Source organism: Corythoichthys intestinalis, chromosome 1 (assembly GCF_030265065.1).
Source record: "Corythoichthys intestinalis isolate RoL2023-P3 chromosome 1, ASM3026506v1, whole genome shotgun sequence".
Taxonomy (NCBI): Eukaryota; Metazoa; Chordata; class Actinopteri; order Syngnathiformes; family Syngnathidae; genus Corythoichthys; species Corythoichthys intestinalis.
This window is the reverse complement of record NC_080395.1, coordinates 44,074,345-44,100,644: the sequence shown is the minus strand read 5'-3', so window position 1 is coordinate 44,100,644 and position 26,300 is coordinate 44,074,345. Positions and strand designations below refer to the sequence as shown.

Genomic DNA, 26,300 nt, shown 5'->3' with positions numbered 1-26,300 from the left:
AAATCCTCTTTGAGGCTTAATAATCACATATTCTATATTATATGATTATTACTATTACTATATCATATTCTATTTTAGAAATATCTTTATTCTATATTTTATCCTGGTTCTTCTTACTTTGGAAAAAACTGAAAAAAAAAATCTTAAAAATGTAAATATTCTATATTTTTTATATCATACTTTCCCTTTTTATCAATTAAGAAAAGGCAATATAGTAAATAGTGTCATTCAGGTATTTTTTTTTTCATTCTTATTTTTTTCATATTTTTAATTTGGATTTACTTACATTTTTTAATTAAAAAAATATGTGGAAAATACTGTGAAATATGTTCCTTTTTATTTTTGTTAAAAAAACACAAACACTAAATAGAAAAAAGAAAAACTGTAAATATCTCATTTCAAATTTTCAAAAAGGTTTGATTTATTTTTTTATTATTTGTATTAAAGAATAAATCAATAATCAATTTTACATTTGGGTTGGCAATCCAAAACATTGTGGAACATTAATATCCTTTTTGAGTCTCTAGTTAATTTGTGACATATGTTTACAAAATGAGCTTAGAAGGGTCTTAATCTTGGCTTTTATTGTCAGTGTTTTTTATTGTCATTGACCAGTGAGGCATATAATCAGTAAATGTTGACTTAATCTCCGTTTCCCTGCTGCTCACCAAATTGTTGAAAACATAATACTAATTTCCTTGACTACCAGTTTTCTTGTATAGTGAGGTCACGGTGTATTTCATGGTGGCACCATTACCGTGTATTGGGCACTCAGGGCTCCAGACTTTTTTTTTACGAGGAGCACAGTGGCCCTCAACTTAAAATTTTAGGAGTGCAAGCAGAAGATTCAGGGGCGCATACTTTAAATCGCCCACCTACATCGCGCACCTACACCTTTTTCTTCTGTTCTTCTTATGTTTGCAAACCAGGTCATTACATTACCGCCAACTAGTGAATTCAACCGTGAAGGAATTTGTCAGCAAAAAAAAAAACAAAAAAAAACGCAATGATATTGGTTGCGCATGTTAAAGTAGATGAAAAAAATTACTCGCACTGGCTCTAATTTTAGTTGCAGAATGCAACCATGCCCTGGCACTCTTTTAACGTGTAAGCTGCCATTGACAGGGCTTGACGTCCAATCTATTTTGACTGGAAGAGGATGGCAGCGTTTATTTGCTCCCAGCCTCTACCTATCAATGGCACTAAAAGATGAGCATTCCTACAGTCCTGTCAGTTATAATGAATTTGATTTCTTTTGTTGTCATTGGCAGGCAATGAGTTATCTAAATATTATATCATGTATAATATAATATTATGTATAATATAGAAATATTTTATAATAACTGAAATTATTCTCTTTATTTTAAATGTTTGTGAAATGTCTTCCATATTTAGATAAAAAACAAAGGGAATTTTTAAAAATGTTATTTGTTATTGATGTTATATCATTTATGATCACTTTAGAGTTTTGAGGGCTATAGCCAGAATGCATTTCTGTTTTTATTCATTTTATATTTTAAAAATTACTATTTGATTAATTTTTTGTCATATTTATTCACAATGAAAATATATAAAATCGATAATTAATACTAAAAATTAGGGCTGTCAAAATTATCGCGTTAACGGGCGTTAATTAATTTTTTTAATTAATCACGTTAAAATATTTGACGCAATTAACGCACATGCCCCGCTCAGAGAGTTTTAAATGACAGTACACATTGAAACGCTCACTTGTTGTGTTTTATGGAGTTTTGCCGCCCTCTGCTGGCGCTTGGGTGCGACTGATTTTATAGGCATCCATGAGCATTGAGTAAGTAATTATTGACATCAACAATGGCGGGCTACTAGTTTATTTTTTGATTGAAAATTTTACAAATTTTATTAAAACGAAAACATTAAGAGGGGTTTTAATATAAAATTTCTCTAACTTGTACGAACATTTTTCTATTAAGAACTACAAGTCTTTCTATCCATGGATCGCTTTAACAGAATGTTAATAATGTTAATCCCATCTTGTTGATTTATTGTTATAATAAACAAATAGTCCTTATGTACCGTATGTTGAATGTATATATCCGTCTTGTGTCTTATCTTTCCATTTCAACAATAATTTACAGAAAAATATGGCATATTTTATAGTTGGTTTGAATTGCGATTAGTTGCGATTAATTACGATTAATTAATTTTTAAGCTGTAATTAACTCGATTAAAAATTTTAATCGTTTGACAGCCCTACTAAAAATACAACTATAATTGAGCCCTGGAGTCTACATACATGAAGCCAGCTCTTTATGAGGTTGAGGTTAAGTTTTTTTCCCCAACTAACAAAAATAGTCGCTTGCCCTATGAAGTGTAACTAATTGACCGCCTTTGACGGTGATAAACATCCAATCCATTTCAACTTCCTTATATATTCGGTTGTTTTCAAGTTCAGTGAGAGCATTTTTTTGCCACTTCAAAGTTATTAGCAGCCTCACTTATATCTTATATAGTGTCTTATATAATTTTAAGAAGGCGGCCTGTGTATCTAATGCTTACAGTCGTAACACTGGGTGGACTGTGTCAGCTTCTGTGGTGGAAAAGCAGAGAAGGAAGAAATGAGGGGAAAAGTGCCGCTTATGATACTGAATCAAAGCCAGCCATTTCCTGTTCGCTGAGCCAGCTTCTGCTCAGCGCTTGCCATATATGGTGATGGTATTTGCATGGAAAGGGAAGCCTGGACTTATGGATCGTCATGGATTCTGGAATGCTTTTTCTGTGGGGAAAAATTCCCGACCCTTATGTAAGCTTTGGCTTACAAAATGCTGTCTTCCTTGAGGTTTAGTAGTAAACAAAATATAATGTAGTGGGAGGCCTAATTCCAGTTCAAACTAAAGCAACTGTGGCAAGGTGTTTGGAAAGTGGTGTCACTCTCAACCACTATCTCACTTAGCGCTATGACCTGTAACCTCACACAGCCCAGTTTGCAGTCAATCCAGGCACCTCCCATGTATCTTTGTGTGTATGAGTATGCGCATGTGTATGCCATGCTGTTTCCTTGATGAGCTCCTCCCTGTGCCTGTTGATGTAAGACTATTTTCTCAGTCGTCTTGCCTCATTAAACCAGCCCAAGTCAAAACACATGAAGCTACTCTACCAACATTTGACATGCACCTCCTACGTGCACAACGTATTAGTTCCTTCATCATGAAGCTGCACTTTTTCATTCTAGACAGGTTAATTGCAGCACACTTGATTCTCCTCCCCCCTACTGGATAGTTTTCCCACACACCCTCTGTTGTCAATTAGTGACTTTAGGCATTTGTGGGTCTTGGTTTTGTCGGTGGTGCTGCCAAAACATGTAGATGTAAAATGTTCAGTTTGTATTTTCGCATGATTTAAAGCGATGGTCAAAGTTGTGTGCAACAAGAGTATACATTTTATCAGCTCTGAACAGCACTGGAAATTTCAAAATAGCTCAAAATCTCAGACCATTCTTCAAGTTTTTTAAATTTTAAAACTTTTTCATTAATTTTATAAAGAAAAACATACAAAACATTACATTTTTTCTAATTTTTCATGTCCTCGATCTTACATTGACGACTAGAGAAATTTTATAAATTTCATTTTGCGAGAAACAAAGTCGATGCACATCGTTTACTTTCTCCGGTTACACAAAATTATGTGGTGCGCCGGATCCAACCCCCAGTCATCTAGTTTGACACCTGTGACCTACAACACTGAAATCAACACATCACAAACCTACACTGTTGTAACTGCTTTAATGTTGTTTAATGTAATATATTAATGGTCACTTTTTAAAAGTGCCATAACACGACAGTTTTCTAAATACACGTTTGCATTTCTCCTGATGCAATATCACCATGTCATTATAAATAGGAAAATGTGTGCAATTCCTTTTGACCAACCTATAAAAAGTGGTAAAACATGTTAATGGGTGTGATGTGAAGTTATAATTAAGCGTTAATTGGTTGTTGTACTCGCAAAGGGCAGTACCTTGGTTCGTCTCCAAACCTGTTAACATGTCCCGCCATCACGCAGTCTGTAAAGTGGTTGATTTTCATTCTTGTAAAGTCTAAATTAACCCTGGAAGATGTTAAAAGTACACCAATTCTCTCTATAATAAGTTAATGACTGACTTTCCACTGTATTTTAATACAGGGTTGTTATTACATCTACCAAGGAAGATTTGTAAGATACAGCTCCGTTTTTTGCAGTATGAAGTAGACTTCCCCACTTTCCTCATGGGAGGAAGTCAAAGGTTAAATAGTAGATGTTGTCCATGTGATTCGGCATCACTGTCCTCTTTGCGCGATGTGACCTTCTTCCACAGTAGCCACATGCTGAGTGACACAACACTGACTCATACCACATGATGGATGACCTCACAGTCAGCTAAAGCAAAACAAGAGATGTGGGCTAGAGTGTTTGGATGTGGATGGAAGTCTGCTCCAAAGAGGAACACACTCATCATGCTGCTGTAATCGCAAAAATGATGATTGTGAAGAAGTGGGTTTTTTTTTTTGTCTGATTACCTCATTGGTGGGGGTGCAGTAAAGCAACAACATTTGATGCCATTCTAATGAATGACTAATTAAATCTAAAACTTTAGTCCATCCTTCTCTTGGTGAAGCAAAACATGAACTTATAGGCATGTGGGTCATTCAAGGATTGGAGGTCACCTTATATCCCACCCCACCCTTCAAATTTTCAAATATCTGCATATTAAAACAGGCTATTTCTGAGTACATTTACTGTATTTTGCGCACGATAAGGTGCACTTTCAATGAATGGCCTATTTGAAAACTGGTAGTTATAGATCAAGAGCACTGCATTATAAGGTGCAGTAGTAGTTGTAAGGGTTGCATTATGCATCCACTAGATGAAGCAGCGATTAAGGGAATGTCATGCCCTTTATGAACTAATATTGATCCATATACAAGGCGCTTGGGATTCTAAGGCGCACTGTCGGCTTTTGGGAAAACTGAAGGCTTTCAGGTGCGCCTTATATTGCGGAAAAAACGGTGCTTGTCCTGAGAGAGTTTCTGTAAATATCAGAAAAAGTTCAGAAAGATCAAATAAAACGGCAAAAAGTAAATCTTCTTATCATTTTTGGGGTATCGTTTGTTCCGTTGCTGTCTCTTGTGATTGTGGCAACGTCTGTTTTAATAAACACATTTCAAATATTAGTGTCATTTTTGGACTGTAAGCTGCTACTTTTTACGCTCACCTTGAACTCTGCAGTTTGTAGTCTTGTGCAGCAAATATATGGATTTTTAGTGGGTAATGAGCCGCATGTCTTTTGGTGTAAATATGCCATAGTACGATGTGGGAACCTGTGGCCAACAAATGAGCAAATAGTTTTTTGTTTTTTTTTTTTAAATTTGATGGGTGCTGTGTATATTTATAGTGCCCAGGGCTGTCAACAGACTTGCTGGGGCCCGGGTACAAGAGGCCATTATAGGGCCCCCAACCCCACCCCTGCCACCGGCTTTTCACGGCAACATACGCAGTACTTTTATTGCTTTGCAAGCAATGACAGTGTAAATTTTCAAATTATTTAATTTGAGATGGACAGTTAAAATTTAACAGACCATAATGTGATGCGACAAAATATATTTTAAAAAATTCCATCTATTGTCCCATGTAGTCTACAGTACAATACAACTGAGAGTGCTATGCCTGCCTGCACAGAAACAAAACGGCCTGTGTCTGCCCCCTCCACATCCCTGGGGTTATCAATCCCTCAAACAGTGATGCGCCTAGATTTTTTGACAGCAAAGTCATTTATAACATCAGTGACATCCAGTTTTTGAGCAAGTTCACGCTAAATGGAGAGCATGGCTAGGTTGTTAAGCCTTCCCTGTGATATGATGGAGCGTAAGTAGTTTTTTATTCATTTGAATGAAGGCTCGCTCTCCTCCAGCTACAGTCACTGGCAAAGACAAGAAAATGCGTAGCAGTGTGCTACGTGTGTGCACTTGGTAACGGTGTGCTTCATATTAGCGTTTGCTATAATGCACAGTAGGTTGTAAACCCAAGATAAATCCAGCCGCCGGACCCGAGTCTGTTCAGCCTCACGCACCTGCTCCCCACAGACTAACATATCCCTGATCTCCTATCACCTTCTCTCTTCTCGGCTCAACACGAGCAGCATGCCCTGTCATACCGGAGCTCAATAGGCTACAAGCGGCGTAGGGTTGGTTGCCAACGGGCTTACACTCACAAGGGATTCACACGATTACTGGTTTCTAGATCACAGGGCTGATTTGTGTATTCTCCACCCCTCCCTATCACTCACTTTATAGACTCCCCCACCCCCTCCCCTTCTTTCCCTGGTCAACAGGCCCCCCAGATGGTGTAAATCGGAAATGCATCTAGCTAACGATGGCACCAACACATTCATAGTTAGTGTATGCGTTCAATGTATTTGTTGTTTGTGTTTCTTTTCTTTCTTTTCATGTGTTTCTTTTCTTCCGTTCCCCCTATAACCCCTTCCTGTTCGCTGCTTTGTCATAATAAATGAGGTATGTTGAATGATCAGAATGGGAATATGTCATACTCTCAATTGGAAACACTAAAACCGTTCAGACCATCCGGAAACCTAGACTTCCATTCTCCGTGTCAAACAGCTGAACAGGACAGGGGTCAAACCATTCTCTGTTAAGACGGGGGGGGGTTGATGAAAAAAAAAAGGAAAAAATGAAATATGTTAAAGTTTTTAAGTATCGAGTAGAACATAATATTTAATCAGACAATGATTTAAATAAAAAAGAAATATGTGAATGTAAAGTAAAATATATTAAGGATCATTCAGGGGGCCCTATGGTCGTGAGGCCCGGGACAACATAGCAAATTCCCCCACCCCCGCCGTCAATGGGCTTGATAGCGCATAATAATCTGAAAATGATTATTATTATCATTCGTGGAACATGTGTCCTCAAACGTACATGTAACCCTGTTACCATAACCCTTATAGCATGTCGGAAAAAGAAGAAAGATACACTGCATTTGACATAATCAGTTTTCTTAAACGGGTTGGGCAAATGTATGTCCTTGCTTTATTGTTATATTAATTAATTAAGTAATATTTTTTTATTTTATTCAAATGAATGTCTCACTCTTCCTTATGCAAATATGTTATGCCATTGATCAGAGTAAGACAAAGAAAAAGAAATCTTTTTCACATAAGTTTGTTCTCTTGATTATCTTTAACAGCTAGCTAAACAGCTAGCTTCTACTCCTAAGAAAAAGCTAACATTAGACAGATTTGCAACCCTGTTACTCTCTGTTACTGTGATTATGCCAAGGATTGTAATTGTAAATATTATGTCATAAAATACATGTCATAAAAGTTTTAGAATTGAACTTTAAGATGAGATAATCAAGTCTTTGATAGTTTCTTACCTATTATGAATGAATAGGTAGCATGAAAGTAGAAAATAGAAGTCTTTTTTTTTTAAGCATTTGAAGCCAAAATGTCCTGGAATTACTAATATAAACTTGACCTTTCTGCTAAAAGCTAACCTTATGTGTTTTGTTTGACTTTATCTAACTATTGTTCTGAATGTGTTCTGTTTCAGGGGGCCCGGGGTCAATTCGGGTACCACTGGCAGAGCCACAATGTAAAACTGAGCGGAGTGGACGACATGGTGCTGCTCAGCAAGATCAACGAGGACGCCATCGTGGACAACCTGAAGAAGCGCTATATGGATGACTACATCTTTGTATCCTGGCCTCACAATGGTGCCTCGCACATTGGCGAGAAATTACGGGCTTCACTTCACCTCTGCTTTTCCCAGAATGGCCCAGTAGTCATTGGGGGCAGTGAGTAGCCTCGTTGTCGGAAGTTAACGCCCTCGCCTTCTGCGGTTAAGGGGGCACAGGTCAGCTTGGTAGCACTGCCAGATGTTTGACTCACTTGCGCAAGAAAGAAAGATTTTATCAGAGTGTAAACTATGACGAAACAATCACCGTGCAAGTTTGCAGATAGGATGTCCGACTTATTCCATGTATTATTTTTACTTACAAAGCATGAATCACATGAAGTTGTTTTTCATAGCTGTCTGATGGTTGGTTAGTCAGTCAGTTAGCGGCATCATGGTAAATGTGATGCTGTGAACTCGCCCTATTCTCAGAGGATAGGGAGCTGTTTTGACTTGATCCAGGTTTCTAGTTGGTTAAACATTTGGTGATCATAGCACACAACCTATTGCTTTTGACAGAGAAGCTCATTACTAAACATACTAATGTTTCTGCAGACACACTGTCTTCGGCTTGGTGAGCAATTCTGGTGTGGATTTCAATTTACAGTGTACTTTGCACAACTATGAGGATTTATTATTTGTGTAATCCAAGTACATGCATGATTTAGTGAATGAACAATTCATGAATGAAGAATGAAGAAGCCCTTTGAAAGAGGATGCAAGCACCACATTTATGGCAGCGTCTAGGGGTTGTGAACTTTGCTAAACGCTGGCAGCTTTAGGGCTGACAACTCTTAGTCAGGATTTAGATGTTGGTCAGCAAACAGCAGCGCTGCGTGTCCCTCACTGCAGGCCACCCACAATAGCAGATTTATTTGTTACCAGCAGTGCTTTGGTTTCGGTGTGTTAAAGGCTCAGCTTATTCTCAGCCATTTGTTATAAAACAAGCTCATACTGTAAACTGAGGATATGGTCTCATTTAGCTATTAGACTTTTTTTTGCTTTGCTTTGCTTAGCTTTGAATGCAAACAGCCAAAGCCGCAAACTGTAATAACACTGTTTTGATTTAAAAAATAAATAAAACAAAATTGGTCGAAAGTCCAAAAGTCAAACAATTTTAATTGAAATTTCTAAAAGTTTTTATGGAAAAAAAAAAAAAAAAAACCCTAAGTGAACTGGACTAGAGTTTAACTTGATCATGCAGGCATTGATGCAAACTCATTAAATCAACCTTTCAATATTAACTTGATGAAATTTAGGAGTACTCAAAAAATGAAGTTACTTAAGAAAATTTAATTCAGTGTTTGCACAAAACATTCATGTGTCTACTAGAAAGTTGGGGGGGAAAAAAGTCACAGACAGCGTACTAGAACATCTGAACTTTATTGGGAGGTGTTGGATGAGTTTTCAGTCATTCACTGCCATCTACATTGATAGATATACAATCCATTTTGGCTTGTTTCCCCACAATGAGTCTTTTATGCATGAACCTTAACCAACGCCTTCATCAGACATACATCGGTCCTGTGCTGATTTCTGTAAATCCCTTCAAGCAGATGCCCTACTTCGGGGAGAAAGAAGTGGAAATCTATCAAGGCGCGGTAAGCTTTCTCTCTAACAATCTCGCTGCCGTCCACGCAGCTTTTAAGATGTTATCGTTCACAGAACAATGTTGTTTAAAAGAACTGGGTGGGAATCGGTGCGAAAGTTCCAGCTGGCGGCTGCAGATGTTGCCTGTCAGGAACTGGCCTCAATCATGGAGCAGGCTTGGCAGTGCCGTCATAGAACTGTGCGTTCAAGCCAGCCTTGTCTCTCTGGCCAGCTGCGCACTTCCAAACCCCAGACGATGTAACATATACTCCATATTACACAGAGTAATGTACTGCTCGTCTATAAAACTGCATAAGCGATAATATTTATGGTGAAACCAAAGCAACTGGGTGGCGAACAAAGGATGCGAGCCTAATCTACATACACTGTTTGCTTCTTGTGTAAACTTTAATGGAAGTTGCCTAAAGCTGTTCATCCATCATCATTTAAACCTCTTGACAGATTTAATATGGAGCATACTACAAAAGGATCTGCAATAAAGCCTGTCCCATAAAGTATCATTCCACGAATGGTCTATACTTGGAAGATTAATGACTTGATTCATGAGTTGTTCGAGATGCTGTACGAGCCATTGTTTGAAACAAAAAAAACTTAAATGGTGTCAAACTTGCAACCTAGGGGCCTTTTCCGGCCCGCCACATAATTTTGAATGCCCCATTAACGTAAAACGTGCATTGACTTCATGTTTCTTGCTAAAATACAATTCTTATATCGTTTCTGTAATCAAGGACTACAGAAATCAGAAAAGTTTATATTTTTTCTCCTTTTTTCACACATTTGGAATGAAGGATTCCTTTTTTTTTTTTTAATTAAAAACAAAAATAAGTTTACCCTTTTCATCTTTTTTAATTGAAATAAGTAAATACAAAAGAAATAAAGCAAGATAATGTATATACAGTATTTATATTGTTTTCCGTGTATTTTAAATTGAAATAACAAAAACTAAAAAGGATTACTGTTTTTCCCCTTTTCATTTTTTAATTAAAAAACGTAAAAATAAAATGAATGAATAAAAGAATATTTATTATATTTACTGTTTTCCTTTTATTTCGGGGGAAAAAAACAAAACAAAACCTTAAGGCAACTAAATAATGCAGCCCCAGGTGTCTTTTTTTTTTTTTAATAAAAAAAATGTAAATAAGAATGAAAAGGAAAATATGCTTGAAAAGTGTGAGGTCAGCAATGTCTCGTATAGTCATTGATTAATGTGCTCATCAAGAAGCTGATTAATTGTGGCCTTATGAGAACCCATTTACGTGGGGTTCAAGAGGGAAAAAAAATAGCATAAACAAGTGGGGTTCACTGGTTTGTTTTCGATTTTATTTTGCACAGTAGCAGTCAAACACTAGATACATGGCTGACAACACATTGAGATGAATTTTAGGAAATTCATTGTCGACCCAATTTTTGGAATAATTCTGTACTTTTGATTCCCTTCCCATCCATCAGGCCCAGTATGAAAACCCTCCTCACATCTATGCTCTGGCTGACAACATGTACAGAAACATGATGATCGACCGAGAAAACCAGTGTGTCATCATTAGGTAAGAACACCCATACTGAACTGCCTGCTCCCAGTGCTCACTGAATGTTCAGGATGAGCGTCAATGCTACAAAAGGTGCAGGTGGTTGTAAGCACAGATAAACCAGCAGTGCAGAAGAACAAACCTAACAGGTTCCTCCACATAATAATCATTGGTGACAATGTGTGGTAAAAGGCACCTTCCTCCATTAAATTATTCCACAACATAGTTGACATGAGCCCAATTGAATGGAACTATGCATTAACACAGTTGAACCCTTTATTGGGCACTCATTTCACTCAATGTCTGCCATTGACGGCACTTGACGTCTAATCCGTTTTGACTGCGAGAGGCTGGGAGTGAATGGAATGTAGAAATTGATTGGATGTCTTGCTTTGTCAACAGCGCCGAAACATAAGTGTTCACAGCCAATCCTTCCAGTTTAAATGAATTGGACGTCTATCATTGTCAATGGCAGGAAATGAGTTAAATAATATGAAGGGGAAAAAACATTTAGAGTGGCTTTATAGTGTCATTGGGGGCCGTAACCAGTGTATTTCTGTTTTATTCATTTTAATTGTATTAAATTCTTTAATTTTTGTCTTCCCCTTACCGCCCTCTGGAAGTCTTCGCTGGCTCGGTTGTCGTTGCAACAATTTAGAAGAAGAGTTTACTAAGGCAATGATGGCTAACTATTTTTAAGATGATTATGATTATGATTAGGGATGGGAATCGAAATCTGATTCCAATTCCGAACCAGTTCCTAGTGTTTCGAGGCCTCGACATCACAATGAAAAAGCCTTAACGATCCCTTTAACGATTCCTACAGACGCATATTGCGTCATGACGTGCCTTGTTGTCCAGACGCATCAAACTAGCTAGGCGCCAAGAGCCACTTGCTCCAAAGTTTGGCTACACTTCACCAGGAAAGAGGGTGAAAATAAAAGGTTACGTTGGTTTAGCACGAGTATTGCAGCCGTAAACATAACAATGCCAGCACATAGGTTCAAATGCTCGAAAGTGTGTCTTCGCTTCACGAGGAAAAATTACAACAAAGCGAATTGCAGTCATTGCAAGTTTGAGATAAATGCATTGGGAAGGAATACAACTGTACTGTCCTCACAGAGACTCTAAGGCTCTGTCCTAGCTATACAGCTAACTAAACTCCCAAATGACGATGCAGAAGACGTTGGTAGAAATTGCTGACTTTATTCAACCGTCACTTGAAGAGTGAAACTAAAAATAGAAATGAAACAAATCAATTTCGCCCCCAATAACAAACAGGTTTGCATTGACATAAATCAGCGATGATTAGCTGCTAATACAGTAATAACAAACGGTTAGCATGCGTTCGCTAGCATTAGCACATCGTTCAAACCACTACACAACTGGATTTAAGTGTCCGATCGCGAGTGGAAACACAACAACAACACAAAAGATGATACATACATACATACAGGCGTTGCCTCTGGAGATATTTTACAAACATTAACAAAGAACGTAGGCTCGTGGCAGTGTTTCCCCCTCTCACTAACTCGCTCACTCGCTTGGATGCGGCACTTCTTCTTCGCGTGTAAGCGCGCTCTTCTTCACGTGAGGAAGCGCAAGGGCGCCCCCACTTTAGTGTGGAAGCACCATAAAAACTAAAAGGCATGCATTTCAATATAATGGTAAATAATACACTTTAACACAGGGGTCCCCAAACTACGGCCCGCCTCCACATTTGGTCTGGCCCCCTGAACAATACCAGAAAGCATTTAATGTTTTTTTTTTTTTTCTCTCAATAGTGTTATTTATTTCCTGGCCTTTTTCTGTGAAGAACTCAGAGGGGGGTATTTGTTTATTATGTATTTAATTAATAGTGTTATTTTTATTTATTATTATTATATTATATTATGTCATTATTTTTATTTTATTTACTTTTGTTCCGTGAAGAATCCAGAAAGGGTTATTTGATTGTGGCTTTCTCAAAAATAATATTTTTTTTACATTTAGGCACTCCTGGAATCGTCACACTTTTTCTGTTACAAACTGACCCCGGCCCCACATCAGAGAAGGGAAAAGTTATGTGGCCCTCACAGGAAAAAGTTTGGGGACCCCTGCTTTAACACATATTGCCAAAGGCTGAACAATGACCTATATGCCAATATATACCAATATTTTTTATTTCTATTAAAAAAAGGTTTCAGTAAAATGTTACACATTCTTGTACATTGGCCACTTTTTGTCAAAGTTAACATTGAGGCTTTGGGCCTCTTTTGACCTCGTTGTGAGTTTGTAAGGTTGTGACTTCTGATTAAACAAACTCGATTGTAAGGTTGTGACTTCTGATTAAACAAACTCGATGCCAATCAAAACGTTTGTTCTTCTTTTTCCCCAAATTAGAATCGATAAGAGAATTGATGAAGAATTGAATCGTTAAGCAATTTGATAATGGAATCGGAATCGTAAAAATCCTATCAATTCCCATCCCTAGTTATGATGATATTATTTTCTCCGTATCACGTTATGTTCATACCATAGATTTCATACTCGTTAACTTTTGTCTATCTTACTTGTCTGCATATGTGGGCATTGATCTGCACACTTCCCAGTATACCCCATTTTTTGCCTTATTGTAGCCTCGCCAATTTCATCGGCCTCGCCACCGGGGCTGAAGCTTTTTCTCCCTTTTCTTTTCACATTGGATTTCGCTTTCCCTCAACTCCTCTGGTGACTTTCTCTTTCTTGAGTGGTCTTTTTCCCCAGTGCTTGACCGGGTGTTGGGGGTTTCAGAAACATGTCGTCTTGTAGTATAACGTAAGGTGGGTACTGTGATACTGACAAACAATCAGCTGCAGTAATCAGGTTGCGTACGGTCACCAAGACCGAGCCAACGAAGTGTGTTTACGGCGCAAGGAGAGCAACGGCTGGCTGCATAGACTTGTAAGGTTGTCCTTTCATCGGAATAGCGTAATGTCATCAAAACACGGAATCAATGTGAAAGTTTTTTTTTTTTCCTTTTTTGTTAATAGCTGCATTATTTTCAGTGATTTCACCGGGCCAGTGGTTGGAGCATTCTAGTGGCCCTGACGGATTTAAAAGTACGTTTGGGCCACCGGGCCATTTATATTATCAACCACTGCTCCTCCTATTTGTGCTGTTAGACCGTAAATACAAAGTAATAGCTACACAAAGAAACAAAGTCTTTCTCATAAAATAGTCTATTGAAAACCTAGTTGCTAGATTCCTTTTTTTTGGCAAAACAAATGATTTATTGCCAAGGCCTAATATATAATTACAATCGAGACCTGGCATCTACATACACATACAGTGGGGAGAACAAGTATTGGATACACTGCCAATGGGATTTCCCATTGGCAGTGTATCAAATACTTGTTCTCCCCACTGTAGTTCACATTTTGTGTCATAGAGGCCACATTTGACCCAAATTGTAATTTTCATGTACGTGGGAGCCAGGTTTTTATGGGGTTAAGTATTTTTTAAATGACCAAAAAAAAATCAGCTGCCCTACAAAGGCTTAACTGCAGACGCAGGCTGGACCATTTTTACTGGATTTAGGAACGCTAGGTATTAAATCACCATCACTTGCAGCAAATGAATTACATTTCTTGATTCCTCCTAATCAAAAGACATTTTTAAGTCATGATGCAGCAGTTTTGTGGTTTCTGTAGTGAGTTGTGCTGGGAGGAGTGAGATGTCACTGATGGTGCAATCACCTGAACACTGCGGCTGATGGTGCTTACATCATGATGATAGAATCCCGCTTCAGCACTTTAAATGTGTTGTTTGGCCGGCGAGCACTTACTAGTTGAGTTTTGCCCACATAAAAGCACCACATTGGATTATGCCCTGGACTAAATCAGCAAACAAAAGCATGGAAGTGGTGTTATGATGAGGCAAACAAAAAGCTGTCGCCAACTGCTGGCCGGGCAGTGTGGTCAGCATTCGCATGTGTTTGCAATTTCCATCCACTATTTATTTTGAAAATGAGCAATACAATCAATAGTGGTAAGTAAGGAAGAACAAATAATGTGTTACTGTACTTCAAATCAGTCATCGTATCACAGAGTAGATGTGATTGAGTGTTGTCATTTAAGAAGTTGTGATTTCGCATCATCATGGCACAGAAACCGCAGATCGTATAATGGAATTGCCAGCGCACACACTTGTTTGGTTTTTTTTTTTTTTTTGCTTTTTGTTTTTTTTTAATGAACTAACCATGAGCTCATTTCCACACACTCTGTTCTGCTTTTTATTCCACAACACTGTAATTTAAAGTCTGCACACATCTGCAAGCATATGGAAAGTTGTTTGAGCATTTACTCATTATCCTTGATATCCATTTCTTCACTCGTAATATGACTGGCATGCCAAAGATTTCTTAATAGCAAGGACAAAGTGCATACTCGTATAAGAATCTGAAACTATATGAGTCATTCCAGAATTGGAGGACGTTTTACATCTCAACGTTCAAATTTTAAATTTCTACATAAAAATATTAGAACATGCAGTTTCTGGGTAAGCGTACTCGTCCTGAAATCAAATAAAAAAAGAATGCTTGAAATTATTTGTAAAACTAGCCAATCAATCTGGAGTACCCCATAATAAGGCAGTTTTTTTCCCCTTCTACCAGCCTCCCAATGACAAAATTGAATCTCTTATGAAACCGTTAAATTTAAATGGCTTTTTTTTTGGTATTATTTTTCTTGTAATTATGGAAACGTTAGCGTTAATAGACAATATTTCAAATATTAATGGTCATTCTGTCAGGGAATGCGCGGGAAGGCAGGTTGTGTGGACCCAAAAGCAGTGAAACAAAAATGCAAGGCAGGAGGCAGTGAACTAAAAAAAAAACGTTTTAATAATAACTAACAAAAATCACAAAGTTTAAACAAAAGGACTATGGATCAACAAAACTTACGTAAACGGATGGGCAGGTACGCGAGGGCTTGGACGGGTCTTGACTTTGGCAAGGACAGACATAGACAATGAGTGATAAGAAAGTGGGTCATTATATACGCAGACAAGGGGTAACGAGACGAGGAACAGTTGGGTAACACAGGTGGATGCAGATTGCATGTACTGTTAGGGTTGCGTGAGCAAGAGGGGATCCCAGAGCAGACACACAGGGGTGAGAAGTAATCTTTTATTGGTGATCACAAGAATGTGGCGATGGCTGATGACTTGGCTCGGGGTAGTTGAGCTGGCGTGAGGCGAGGGAGCTCGGAGGGAGGCAGGCGTGGAATCCGACAAGGGGCGCGCAGAGAACAGGTCCTGGGGCGAGAGAAAAAACAAGTCGTGAGCCGGTGATCAGGGGAACGTATCAAAGAATGCGAGAAACAACTGACGGTGGAACCAGACGAGTTGATCGGGCGACGAGGTGGAGCGTCTGCTGGGCTTTTAAAGCTGGCTGATGTTCATTGCCCTCAGCTGTGGCCGCTCCACTCGTCTGACCTGTAATCAACTAAAAACATGCACACCTGCCGGAGGTGGCCAGGTCTCAGGAGGGAGGGGCAGAGGCCCTAACACATTCACGGAACGTGTGTTCTATTACACGCGCGCAACACTGTTACCATTGGATTTTTATCATGGTAGATGGACAAGAAAGCAATGTATCACCTGACACGCTGGATTTGACATGGACAAGACATAGCATGCGCAAGACTGAACTGGTCTGTATCCGTGATAAAGATGAAAACGGGAAAGATACACGAAATGACGCTAACTTTTAATGTAGAAATGATCGCCGCGATGTTTTAGTGACACAGTGCGGCTTCTTCTTTTACTATTTCCTGTATACAGGTAGTCCCCGGGTTACAAGCGAGTTCTGCTCCTACGCAGGCGACGTAACCTGAATTTCCATGTAAGTTGGAATTAACCCCTTAAGTACCCCTAAATTCCCTCTAAATCTCAAAATAACTATCCAAAATATGTATTATGCGTCACATAAGTAAAAGTAAAAAATAAAATACTATACTTACCATCTATGCTGGTAAGTATAAGCCTTTTCAAACATACTCTTGACTCCGGTTATGTCCAGGGATTTAAACGGGTAGCCCTTATGTCTGAAAGCAGTTTCCTGTGACGAGGGACGCAGCATGTATGAAAGTGGCCGGTTAATTCACTGGTCCCGCAATTCAAGAGCACTTTGAATTGCCTTGTGTTGAATTGTGCTATATAAATAAATTTGCCTTGCCTTGCCTTGGTCACAGCGGGAAGGCTGATGACGTCTATATCATGGCGGAGCCGATCGTCATTTCTTCTTTCTTGGCAGTAAGACGAAAGCAGAAAACCAACATCGCAATTATCAACATGGCAAACTGGAAATAGCTAAATTAAACTGGAAACATGACAGAATTAAACTGCTACTGGATCTTAGAGCCGAGGAAGAGACGGTCAATCGTCCATCTTTCGAAATATGTGGTTTATTTTGTTGCCGATGCCAACCAAAAATGACAATGTCCGGGTTAAAGAAACCCGTTCATTGCCCTCGCCGCACAGAGTCGCGAACACGGCACAAGTCTGAAAGTGTCCAACCCGGATAATTCCTGGTACATCTCACCATTTCTGAAAGCCATGACACGGGAAAATCCCGCGTCACATTACACGGGAATTTAGCGGGATTTAAGTCTGAAAGGTGCTATTGCCAGGAGACTTTAAAAAAAAAAAAAAAAAAAAAGTCAAAATCACTTAAGTCGGGAATGTCGTAACATAGACTTCATAACCTATTGACATGACACAGGAAAGTGGGCCAATTTGTAGGGGAGCTATTTTCAAAAACGTCAAATTCAAATATTTACAAAACCAAAGCTGCTACCGACCTAAAACCAAAACAGGCACTTACCTTAGCCATATATGAGTCTCCATGAGCAGTGGCATCAAAAAATTCTAAGTCATTCCCTTATAAAATCCCGATTAATTATTTTTTATATAAGAACAGCATTACTTAAAATAGCTATAAAAGTCTGATTTTACACTAGATGCACAAAAATCACCAAATGCAGAGATAATCACCTATATTTTCAAGATCAATAGCAATATTTAACATACAAGTTTTTGACCAAAATAGCAACTTTTTTAAATTTTTTTTATTTACTGCAGGTTTTCAACAGCTAATAAATCACTCAATTAACATCAGAAACTTAATACTTGAGGAAAACATGCAGAATCAAGTATAAATAATATGTAAATAGATTATTAATAAATTCTATATAATCACTATTTATTATCAGTGTTGGGAATAACGCCGTTATAAATAACGCCGTTACATAACAGCGTTATTTTTTCAGTAACGGGGAAATCTGACTAATTATTTTTCTACCGTTACAACACCGTTAACGTTACTGACGGTCAAAAGCGGTGGGTTACTTACTTTGAATAAATTCAAGAAACTACCAGCCGTAGCAAGTCTACTCTGCTCTGTTTATTTGTCATCCAAGACTTGGGGTGCGTTCAGGTTCATGGCAATGAAAATAGTAAACACACATAGCGTACCTTTGCAAGAACGATGGAGTTGCCGTTTGATACGGTCACAATGTGCAGGTCCTGCACCCATCCGCAGCAAAACTGTTCGCAGCTTTGTAGCGATTTGTAATTTCGGAATCGCTGATGAGTTTAGCAACATACACCAAACAATGAATACATCAGAATGTCCATCTCGTGTAATTGTGGAAGCCCGTCGACATCTTTAGTCCATTTGTCTTCGGCTTGCTCGTAAGGGTCAACATTGTTCACATCCTTATGTTTGATCACATATCTTATTCTTCGCCTTAGAAACGAGTTTGTCTCTTTATCGAACTGGCAAGTTAAAGTTTAATGTCCCGCAAGCCAGACCTGCTTCCAATATGGCTGCGTTGTTGTCAAATCTCACGTGATCCCCCATTGTGTGACGTAAACGCTCGAGCCTAATAGCGCACGTACTTCAGAGCCGGTGTTTGCACACACAAACCGGAACAGCGCGTGCGGCAAACACACACACGCAAAACAGATGCAGAGGGATATGATGGCAGAGCATTCAGAGGAAAATTTGTCCTTGACGAGGTGGAGATATAAACACTATTTCAAGTTGGTCGAAATTAAAGGAAAGAACATGCATGTAAAGTATAATTTATGTCCCGGGGCAAAGCTTTTGTCGACATCTGTGGTAAGCAAATCAAATCTGTTTATTTTTGTTGCACTTCAAGTGTAAGATAAATCTGTTGCTGGTGAAGTGCAATAAATATTAAATATGTCTTTTCTTCTCTATTCAACTGACTCGAATACTGCTCAGAAAATTTCAAATTCTTTGACATACAACAACTTCTTTTTAAAGTAACGGAAATAGGCACTTTCCCTAGTAACTAGTTACTTTTACTATAGAGTAATTCAGTGACTAACTCAGTTACTTTTTGGAAGAAGTAGTGAGTAACTATAACTAATTACTTTTTTAAAGTAACGTGCCCAACACTGCTTATTATAGAATAGAGTAGCCCTTTTTTATCATCATACACTATATATTGATAGCGAATGAGGCTAGCGGCCGCCTGGCGTAACAGGAGCTTTTCTAGCAAAAATTCTTGTGAATAAATGCTTAAATCCCCGAATTCAGCATAGATATGGATGTAAAACAGTCTCGATTCATGGTTAAAAGCACAGAAATCGTGCAGTTAGCGTTTATTTTACGTATATTGACGAAGTACTATGCAACTATGTTAGCGAATGAGGCTAACGGCCGCCTGGCGTAAACAGAGCTTTTATGGCGAAAATTCATGTGAATAAATGCTTAAATCCCTGAATTCTTTATAGATGTGGACGTAAAACAGTCTCGATTCTTGGTTAAAAGTAAAAACTATGAGGCAAGTCAGTTACGAAAATTAGCCACCTCCATGTGTAAGCAAAAAAGAAAATTCCTTCGAATAAATGCTTTAATCACGCATGCATGGTACGAAAAATATATTATTTACTTTGAATCATCGAACAAATCACTCCTGAGACAATCTTTCCTGTTTGTATGCGGTACAGCTTTCGTAGTTAAATCCAGTCGTAAGTAAATCCAAGCTTAAATCCGACATGAGCGTGTGCCGTCTTCGGCTATCATTAAAGAAAGCTCAGCTCCCTCTGATAAGACGTCGCACAAAGAATGACGAAGTGACACGTCGATAGTGATGATGTCTATGGTCGTAACCCGGGGACTACCTGTACCCAATTTAAGTGATTTTGATTTTATGACGCCGGGGTCTTGTCAGCCATTTTGTCTCCAGTCCTTATGTGATTAATGCTTTTATTTTGGCGCAAAGAGCGTAGCACAGGTAGCATGCGAGTAAGAGCGCGTCTACACACAAAAAAAACATATTTGTGCACATGAAGAAGAGGGCACGCGCACACACGAGGAAGAGCACATTTGCTCTTACGAAGAAGTCGTGCAGCCGAGTGAGAGAGAGGAGAAAGATTACAGTTTAGCTCGCTGTCTAGTTCGGATTTAGCTCCAACGTCTTGTCGAGGACAGTACAACGACTTATAATACATGTTTTTGGATAGTTATTTTGAGATTTAGGGGCAATATAGGGATACTCAATGGGTTAATCCAGATTAACGCGGAAATTCAGTTTACGTCGCCAGCGTAGGAATGGAGCGTGTTTGTAACCTGGGGTTTACCTGCATTTGTTCAATAATAATTTTAATAGGAAAACTGATCAGATAAAGGAAATTTTGTCCATTTAAATGTAGCCAGTGAGTTAATTTAGTTGGTAATTCTCAAATACATTGGACGCACTCCACCTTGATACTTACATCCCCTAAATAGAAAGCACATTTTAAGAGTGAGAATCCAAAACTCACATGCAGCAGTGTGAAGACTTCCAGTTTACAGTGAGGAGGTGCTGGACTGGGGGCGGAGGAGGGTTAATAGAAGACTGGCTCCCATGACTTCCTCTGGCCGCTGCTAACAGGCAACAGCTGTGTTTTTCACACAGCATTTAGCCAGGCAACTCTACTTTAAGGCGCAGGAGAAAAAAAAAAAAAAACAGGACTCCACAGCCATCCACTGCCAAACCGCATGCGTCGAAATAAGTATGACCCAGAAGTCAAGAAGGGAAAGTAGAATGTAGTGTGTGGGAATAGAGATGAAGGCAAGTGTGCCCCGGCAGGATTTACATGCACTAGGCCGTCACACATATTATTTATTTAGTTTGTGTATACGGTATAATTTGACAGACTGAATGTAGAATTATGCAGTGATTGCTTGTGATACGAGTCACTCGGTTTCTGGGGTATTACAAGATACAATTTGTTGTTTTGCAGTTTTTTGGGGGTGGGGGGCTGTGACTTGTAGTCAAAAATTCAAGATACAAGTGCTGTATGGTGGCAGTAAACTCACTCAGCAAACGTCTAAACAAGATTTTCTTAGAACACGGATAATGAAGAAAATAATGTTAAAGCACCAAAAAGGACACCGCTTACAGGTGCAGCCGTTTTGTGATGTCAGTTATACAAATGCACATACACGCTGAAAGACTCCAACGCAAGTGCATGTGATAATACACAAATAATGAATGTTTTTGGGTACAACGGACAGAATATTTTATGAAGTGAAATATTAATGCTTCTTTCAGTGAGGTGGAGCTGCATTTCTTTTTGCCGATATAATTATTCTTTGCATAGCAAGAAGAAACATTCATGTATTATATAACACCTGAAAATTGATAACTCTTACGAGCTAGCTTTAAAAATGCCAGTGCTAAGCGCGTGCTCAATTTTTACATTTGTAGCTACACAGATTACATACTGGGCAAGTGTGCTAACTTTTGAACTTCACATATGCCACTGTAACATGAACTCCATTGTCTTTGTCGCTTAGTATGATCTCCATTTTATGATTGATATTTTGCCAAAGTCAAGAGTGGAACCTTCAGTAAAGTACACATTAAGAGCAGAGCAGTCATTTATTTATTACTGTGATTATCTGCATCGGTGAAATGTTCTCAAACACAAAACAGGAACTGCATGTCCAAAACCACAACAAAGCCCGAACTGGGAAAACAAGAACTGACGAACAGAATATACACAAGTTAGACCTATAAAGTTGGTAACAGTCGATACATTTGATAACAGTGTTAAAAAAAAACAAAAAAACATCTGCTTTTATCATATTGTTCAATTTCACAGTTAACTCACAGTAATGCCGGATGATATAAAAAATCTTGTAAGAAAGTGACAAAAAATAAATACGTTTACAGAATGCAAACAAAATGGGCTATTTTATATTATACTATTGTTGGTCACGTCATATATCAGATGATAAGTGATTTTAGTAAAAACTACACATATACAAGTAACTTTGACCATTCTGTAAGAAAATGTCGGTTAGTTAATGCACACTCTTGATTTGATTGTGCATTCTCTCCTAGTCAACATCAGGCATGCCAGTGCGTGAAAATGTACACATACCTACGAGCCATTTTATATCACGATAACAATATGTCATGATTTAATATATTTTGAATGATTTGATGGAAAAAAGTTCTTTAAATATAAAACTTTAATGATTGTTTGCTATTTTGGTGGCTCATTCTGTAGTAGCAGTGTCTGTGTTCACCTAATATTTTTTTCATTCACTGTTTTATTTCTGCTAATTTTTTTTTAATTACTGTATACTGTATATTCTATTCCCCTTTTTTATTTATTTTTTTACTTTTTTATTTATTTCTATTTTCTATTTGTTCAATTTTATTCAATTATTTATTATTTCAGATGATCTATTTATCGATATGTGTGTGTGTGTGTGTTTTTTTTTTTTTTTTTTGCATCGATCATGGCAAAATGCACACGGGCCACGCTAATACTACAATTTGGTGTTAAAATAGGGACAATAAGTTTGAGACTTCTACTGTACTGGCAGTGAATGAGTTAAATATTAATAAAAAGAAAGAAAGCACATGTTATGTTTTGTGTTTTTTAGTGGGGAGAGTGGAGCTGGTAAGACTGTGGCAGCCAAATACATTATGGGATATATCTCCAAAGTGTCAGGAGGCGGACCTAGGGTACAGGTGAGCTCAACATCTTCTCACAAATAAAAAAACAGGAAATATTTGCTCATTCTGCATTAAGATCTAGATGTGACGAGGAAATGCCAACTCTGCAGTTGCATTGGGATTGCAGTTTTTCCATTTTATCGCCTCTATTTCCATAAATGAATTGGAAAACATCTTGAGGTTGTGTTAAACGTTGGATTGTTACTCTAAACTGCACCACTGATAATTTTTTCTTGTTTCCATTAAGCCCAGCAGTACAGTTCAATTCAGTTCACTGCGAAAATTTGGAACCATAAAAGCCAAGCCGGCTTATGTTTCCACTGCGGCCGAGGAGTAGGCGTGATGGTGATAACTCTAGCAGCTCTGAAAATCGTGTGACATCACAGTAGTGCAACCAGAAATTGTTAATGAACAACTTAATACTTTTTGAATAAGTTGTTCGCTAACATTTTTTTTAAAAACAATTTTTGGAAACTATAACCATTTTTAGGGCAATGATTGAACACATTGACTGCCATTGACGGTGTTTGACGTCCAGTCCATTTTGACTAGTAAGGCTAGCAGTGATCATTCGCTGCTGGATTGGACATATAGCGTTGTCAGTGTTATTGAAAGATGAGCCTACACACCAGCAGTTTCAATAAGTTGGACCTCTATTCTTGTCAGTGGCTGGCAATGAGTGAAATTTAAAAAAAAAAAAAAGGGGGGCAATAACCAGAGTGTTATTTATTTTATTTTATTTTTTTCCATTATTAGTCATTTGAATTGATTCATTTTGGTTTTTTCTAACATTTTATAAATTGATAAAAGTATTCATTCATCAAAAAATATATAAATAAGATAAAAATACAATTCTGATTAAAAGGGTTAAACAGTTGAACATGTGTATTTAAAACGTTTAAACCTTTATAGCCTATGTGACTATTTTTGTTAATTAAAAAAGGAAATTAAAAAAAAGTCATAATGACCTGGCGTCCACATATGTGGACATCACATTTTGGGTCTTGTATGCCATTAACATTAACATTTGATATACAGGTGAGGCCAACATGACTGAAAATGTGATGTCCACATATGTGGACACCAGGTCTCAATTATTATCACATTTTCTTAAATTATCAATCATTGTGCAATATTTAAATTATTTTGTATTTTTTGTTGTTGTTGTTGTTATTGTTCAAATGCAAACTATAATTATTTAATATTAATCAAAACTAAATGAATAAATCTAAATGAATAAAAACAGAAATACATTAAAAAAAAAAATATATATATATATATATGGCCCCGAATAACACTCTATAAATTTTGTTTGTTTTTTCTTCCAAATATCATAGTACTATATTTAACTTATTGACAACGGTAGATGTCCAAGTCATCTTCCTTGAAATAGGAGGATTGACTTCTTCCCAGTCAAAATGGACTGGACCTCTAGCGTCAATGGCAGCCAACGAATTAATGAGTGTCGTATATAAATGCTTAAAGATGTTTGAATTAAATACACCCCTAAAGATCATAGAACATTAAGGTTAATCTCGAAAGAATTTCCCCAAAAGCCCCTACAAAGCACTAATATACCCAACATTGCCTAAGTAGTGTCATTCATTCCATTCTCCAATAAGCGAGTGGAAGTCTGTGATTTCAATCTCACGAGTCTGACATAGAAATACCTTGCGAAGGAAAGATGTCCTCCAGACAGTGTGTGTTTGTACAAAGAATATGTGAGTGGAAAGTTCCAGAGTCACACTCACTGGTGAGGGTGTGAAGAATGTAATGTCTTTACCTAATGCACTCGATGGTATGCTTGCATGTGTGTATGTCGCTCATTGTGCATGACCCATTTGTGTGTCCTCACAGCACGTCAAAGACATCATCCTGCAGTCCAATCCGCTGCTGGAAGCCTTTGGCAACGCCAAGACTGTTAGGAACAACAACTCCAGTAGATTTGTAAGACTTCCCAATACCTCACGCCACCCTCCGACTGATTTCCTTAGAATGTTTTTAGAAGACAGCCATGACAAGTCCATTTGAAATAGTGGAAGCTTGTGTGAAGAAAGTACACAGGGGAAATTAGAGATTTCATTAAAATAATACAGTCAAACTTCACACACTTGACATCTTGCTTTGTTTCTTAGCAAAGTGGTCATAAAATAGAGAGGGAGAGGAAAAGTCATACTTTCATATAGAATAGGTTGGAAAAAAATTAGAAGCTTTCGGGTTTACTTAAAAAGAGAGTAAAAGTGACATCTAAATTTCAAATAGGAATATTTTTCTCTATAAAGCAGCAAGAAAAAACATTCTTCCTTTTCATTTTAATTAGTATGGAACACTAAGCAATAATTTGCAATTAATAATCTGTTATTGGGTTGGGAATTTTATGCTGATTAAAATTCAATTTAGCATGTTGATAGTCTTTTGCTGTCAATGCCAGATAAACATGATCTTTTTACTAACTACCACAGCACATATTCATGTACTTCATATTATACAGTGGTACCTCGAAATACGATCGCTTCGACACACGATCTTTTCGACATCCGACATAAAATTTGAGTCGCCATTTGTTTCTTCATCCGACGACATGCTCGAAATACGACGATTTATGACAGCGCCGTAGTTTTTTGTTTTGCTGCAAGGCGGACGCACGACAGATTTCCATGTGAGAGAACTCAACACGGGTTTCAAGAAGGTTAGTGCAGGTGGTGAAAAAAAATGAAAAAGCTTACCATTTAAATGAAAATGGAAACGATAGAAAAATATGAGTGAGTTGTGCGCATTTGTGAACATCCTCGACAATACGGCTGTAGAACGTCTACGATCTTGACAGTCCTCCTCCGACCTACGTTCACCAGTATTTATAACTGACAATTATTTTTGTGGTAACATCGCCCAAGAAATTGCCAGCTTTGTCAGGTTTTTAATCATTTATTTGAGAACGTGTGCAACACAACACGCCTACTGTCCGCCGCAGTTGACGCCAACAACAAAACTTTAAAAGAGAATGTAAAATCTCGACTGCACCTTTCTCTCTGTTACGTCAGCCACGCGGTGCGTTCAGGTGCAGCACCCAAAAAACGTCCGCCACATTAGAACCCGATTCATTACATTATTACAGGAATTATTATTATTATACTTAAGGGTGTAACGGTACATGTAATAGTATTGAACCGTTTCGGTACGTGGTGCTTGGTTCGGAACGGACGCGTACCGAACGAGTTTCTGACGTAATATAACCCTTACTTTTCGAGGCTGTGAGTCGATCGGGTTACAGTTTCTTTGTGTAGATTATATTTACTCCGTCTTCTTTACAATAATGAGGACCAACATGGTAAGACAGTTTAACCTGGAAACGTCAACGGCGCGACAACGTGGCCGCCGGGAGAACGCAGTGAAACGCGGGCGTTAGAGTCAATCAGCCAATGTACACCAGTTGCAGCGCGGCCGCGTGT

The 26,300-nt window shown here is 38.1% G+C and overlaps 1 protein-coding gene across 2 annotated transcripts in view; it reads left to right on the top strand.

The window, feature by feature from the left end:
* The window catches only part of myo1ea (myosin IEa), an 80,124-nt gene that overhangs the window by 13,545 nt on the left and 40,279 nt on the right, over positions 1 to 26,300 (top strand). For both annotated transcript variants that reach the window (XM_057851385.1, XM_057851377.1), the window contains exons 2-6: positions 7,584 to 7,727; positions 9,218 to 9,307; positions 10,767 to 10,861; positions 22,779 to 22,866; positions 24,709 to 24,798. In XM_057851385.1, coding sequence (XP_057707368.1) covers positions 7,584 to 7,727; positions 9,218 to 9,307; positions 10,767 to 10,861; positions 22,779 to 22,866; positions 24,709 to 24,798 — 507 coding nt within the window. The remainder of the gene's footprint in view (positions 1 to 7,583; positions 7,728 to 9,217; positions 9,308 to 10,766; positions 10,862 to 22,778; positions 22,867 to 24,708; positions 24,799 to 26,300) is intronic.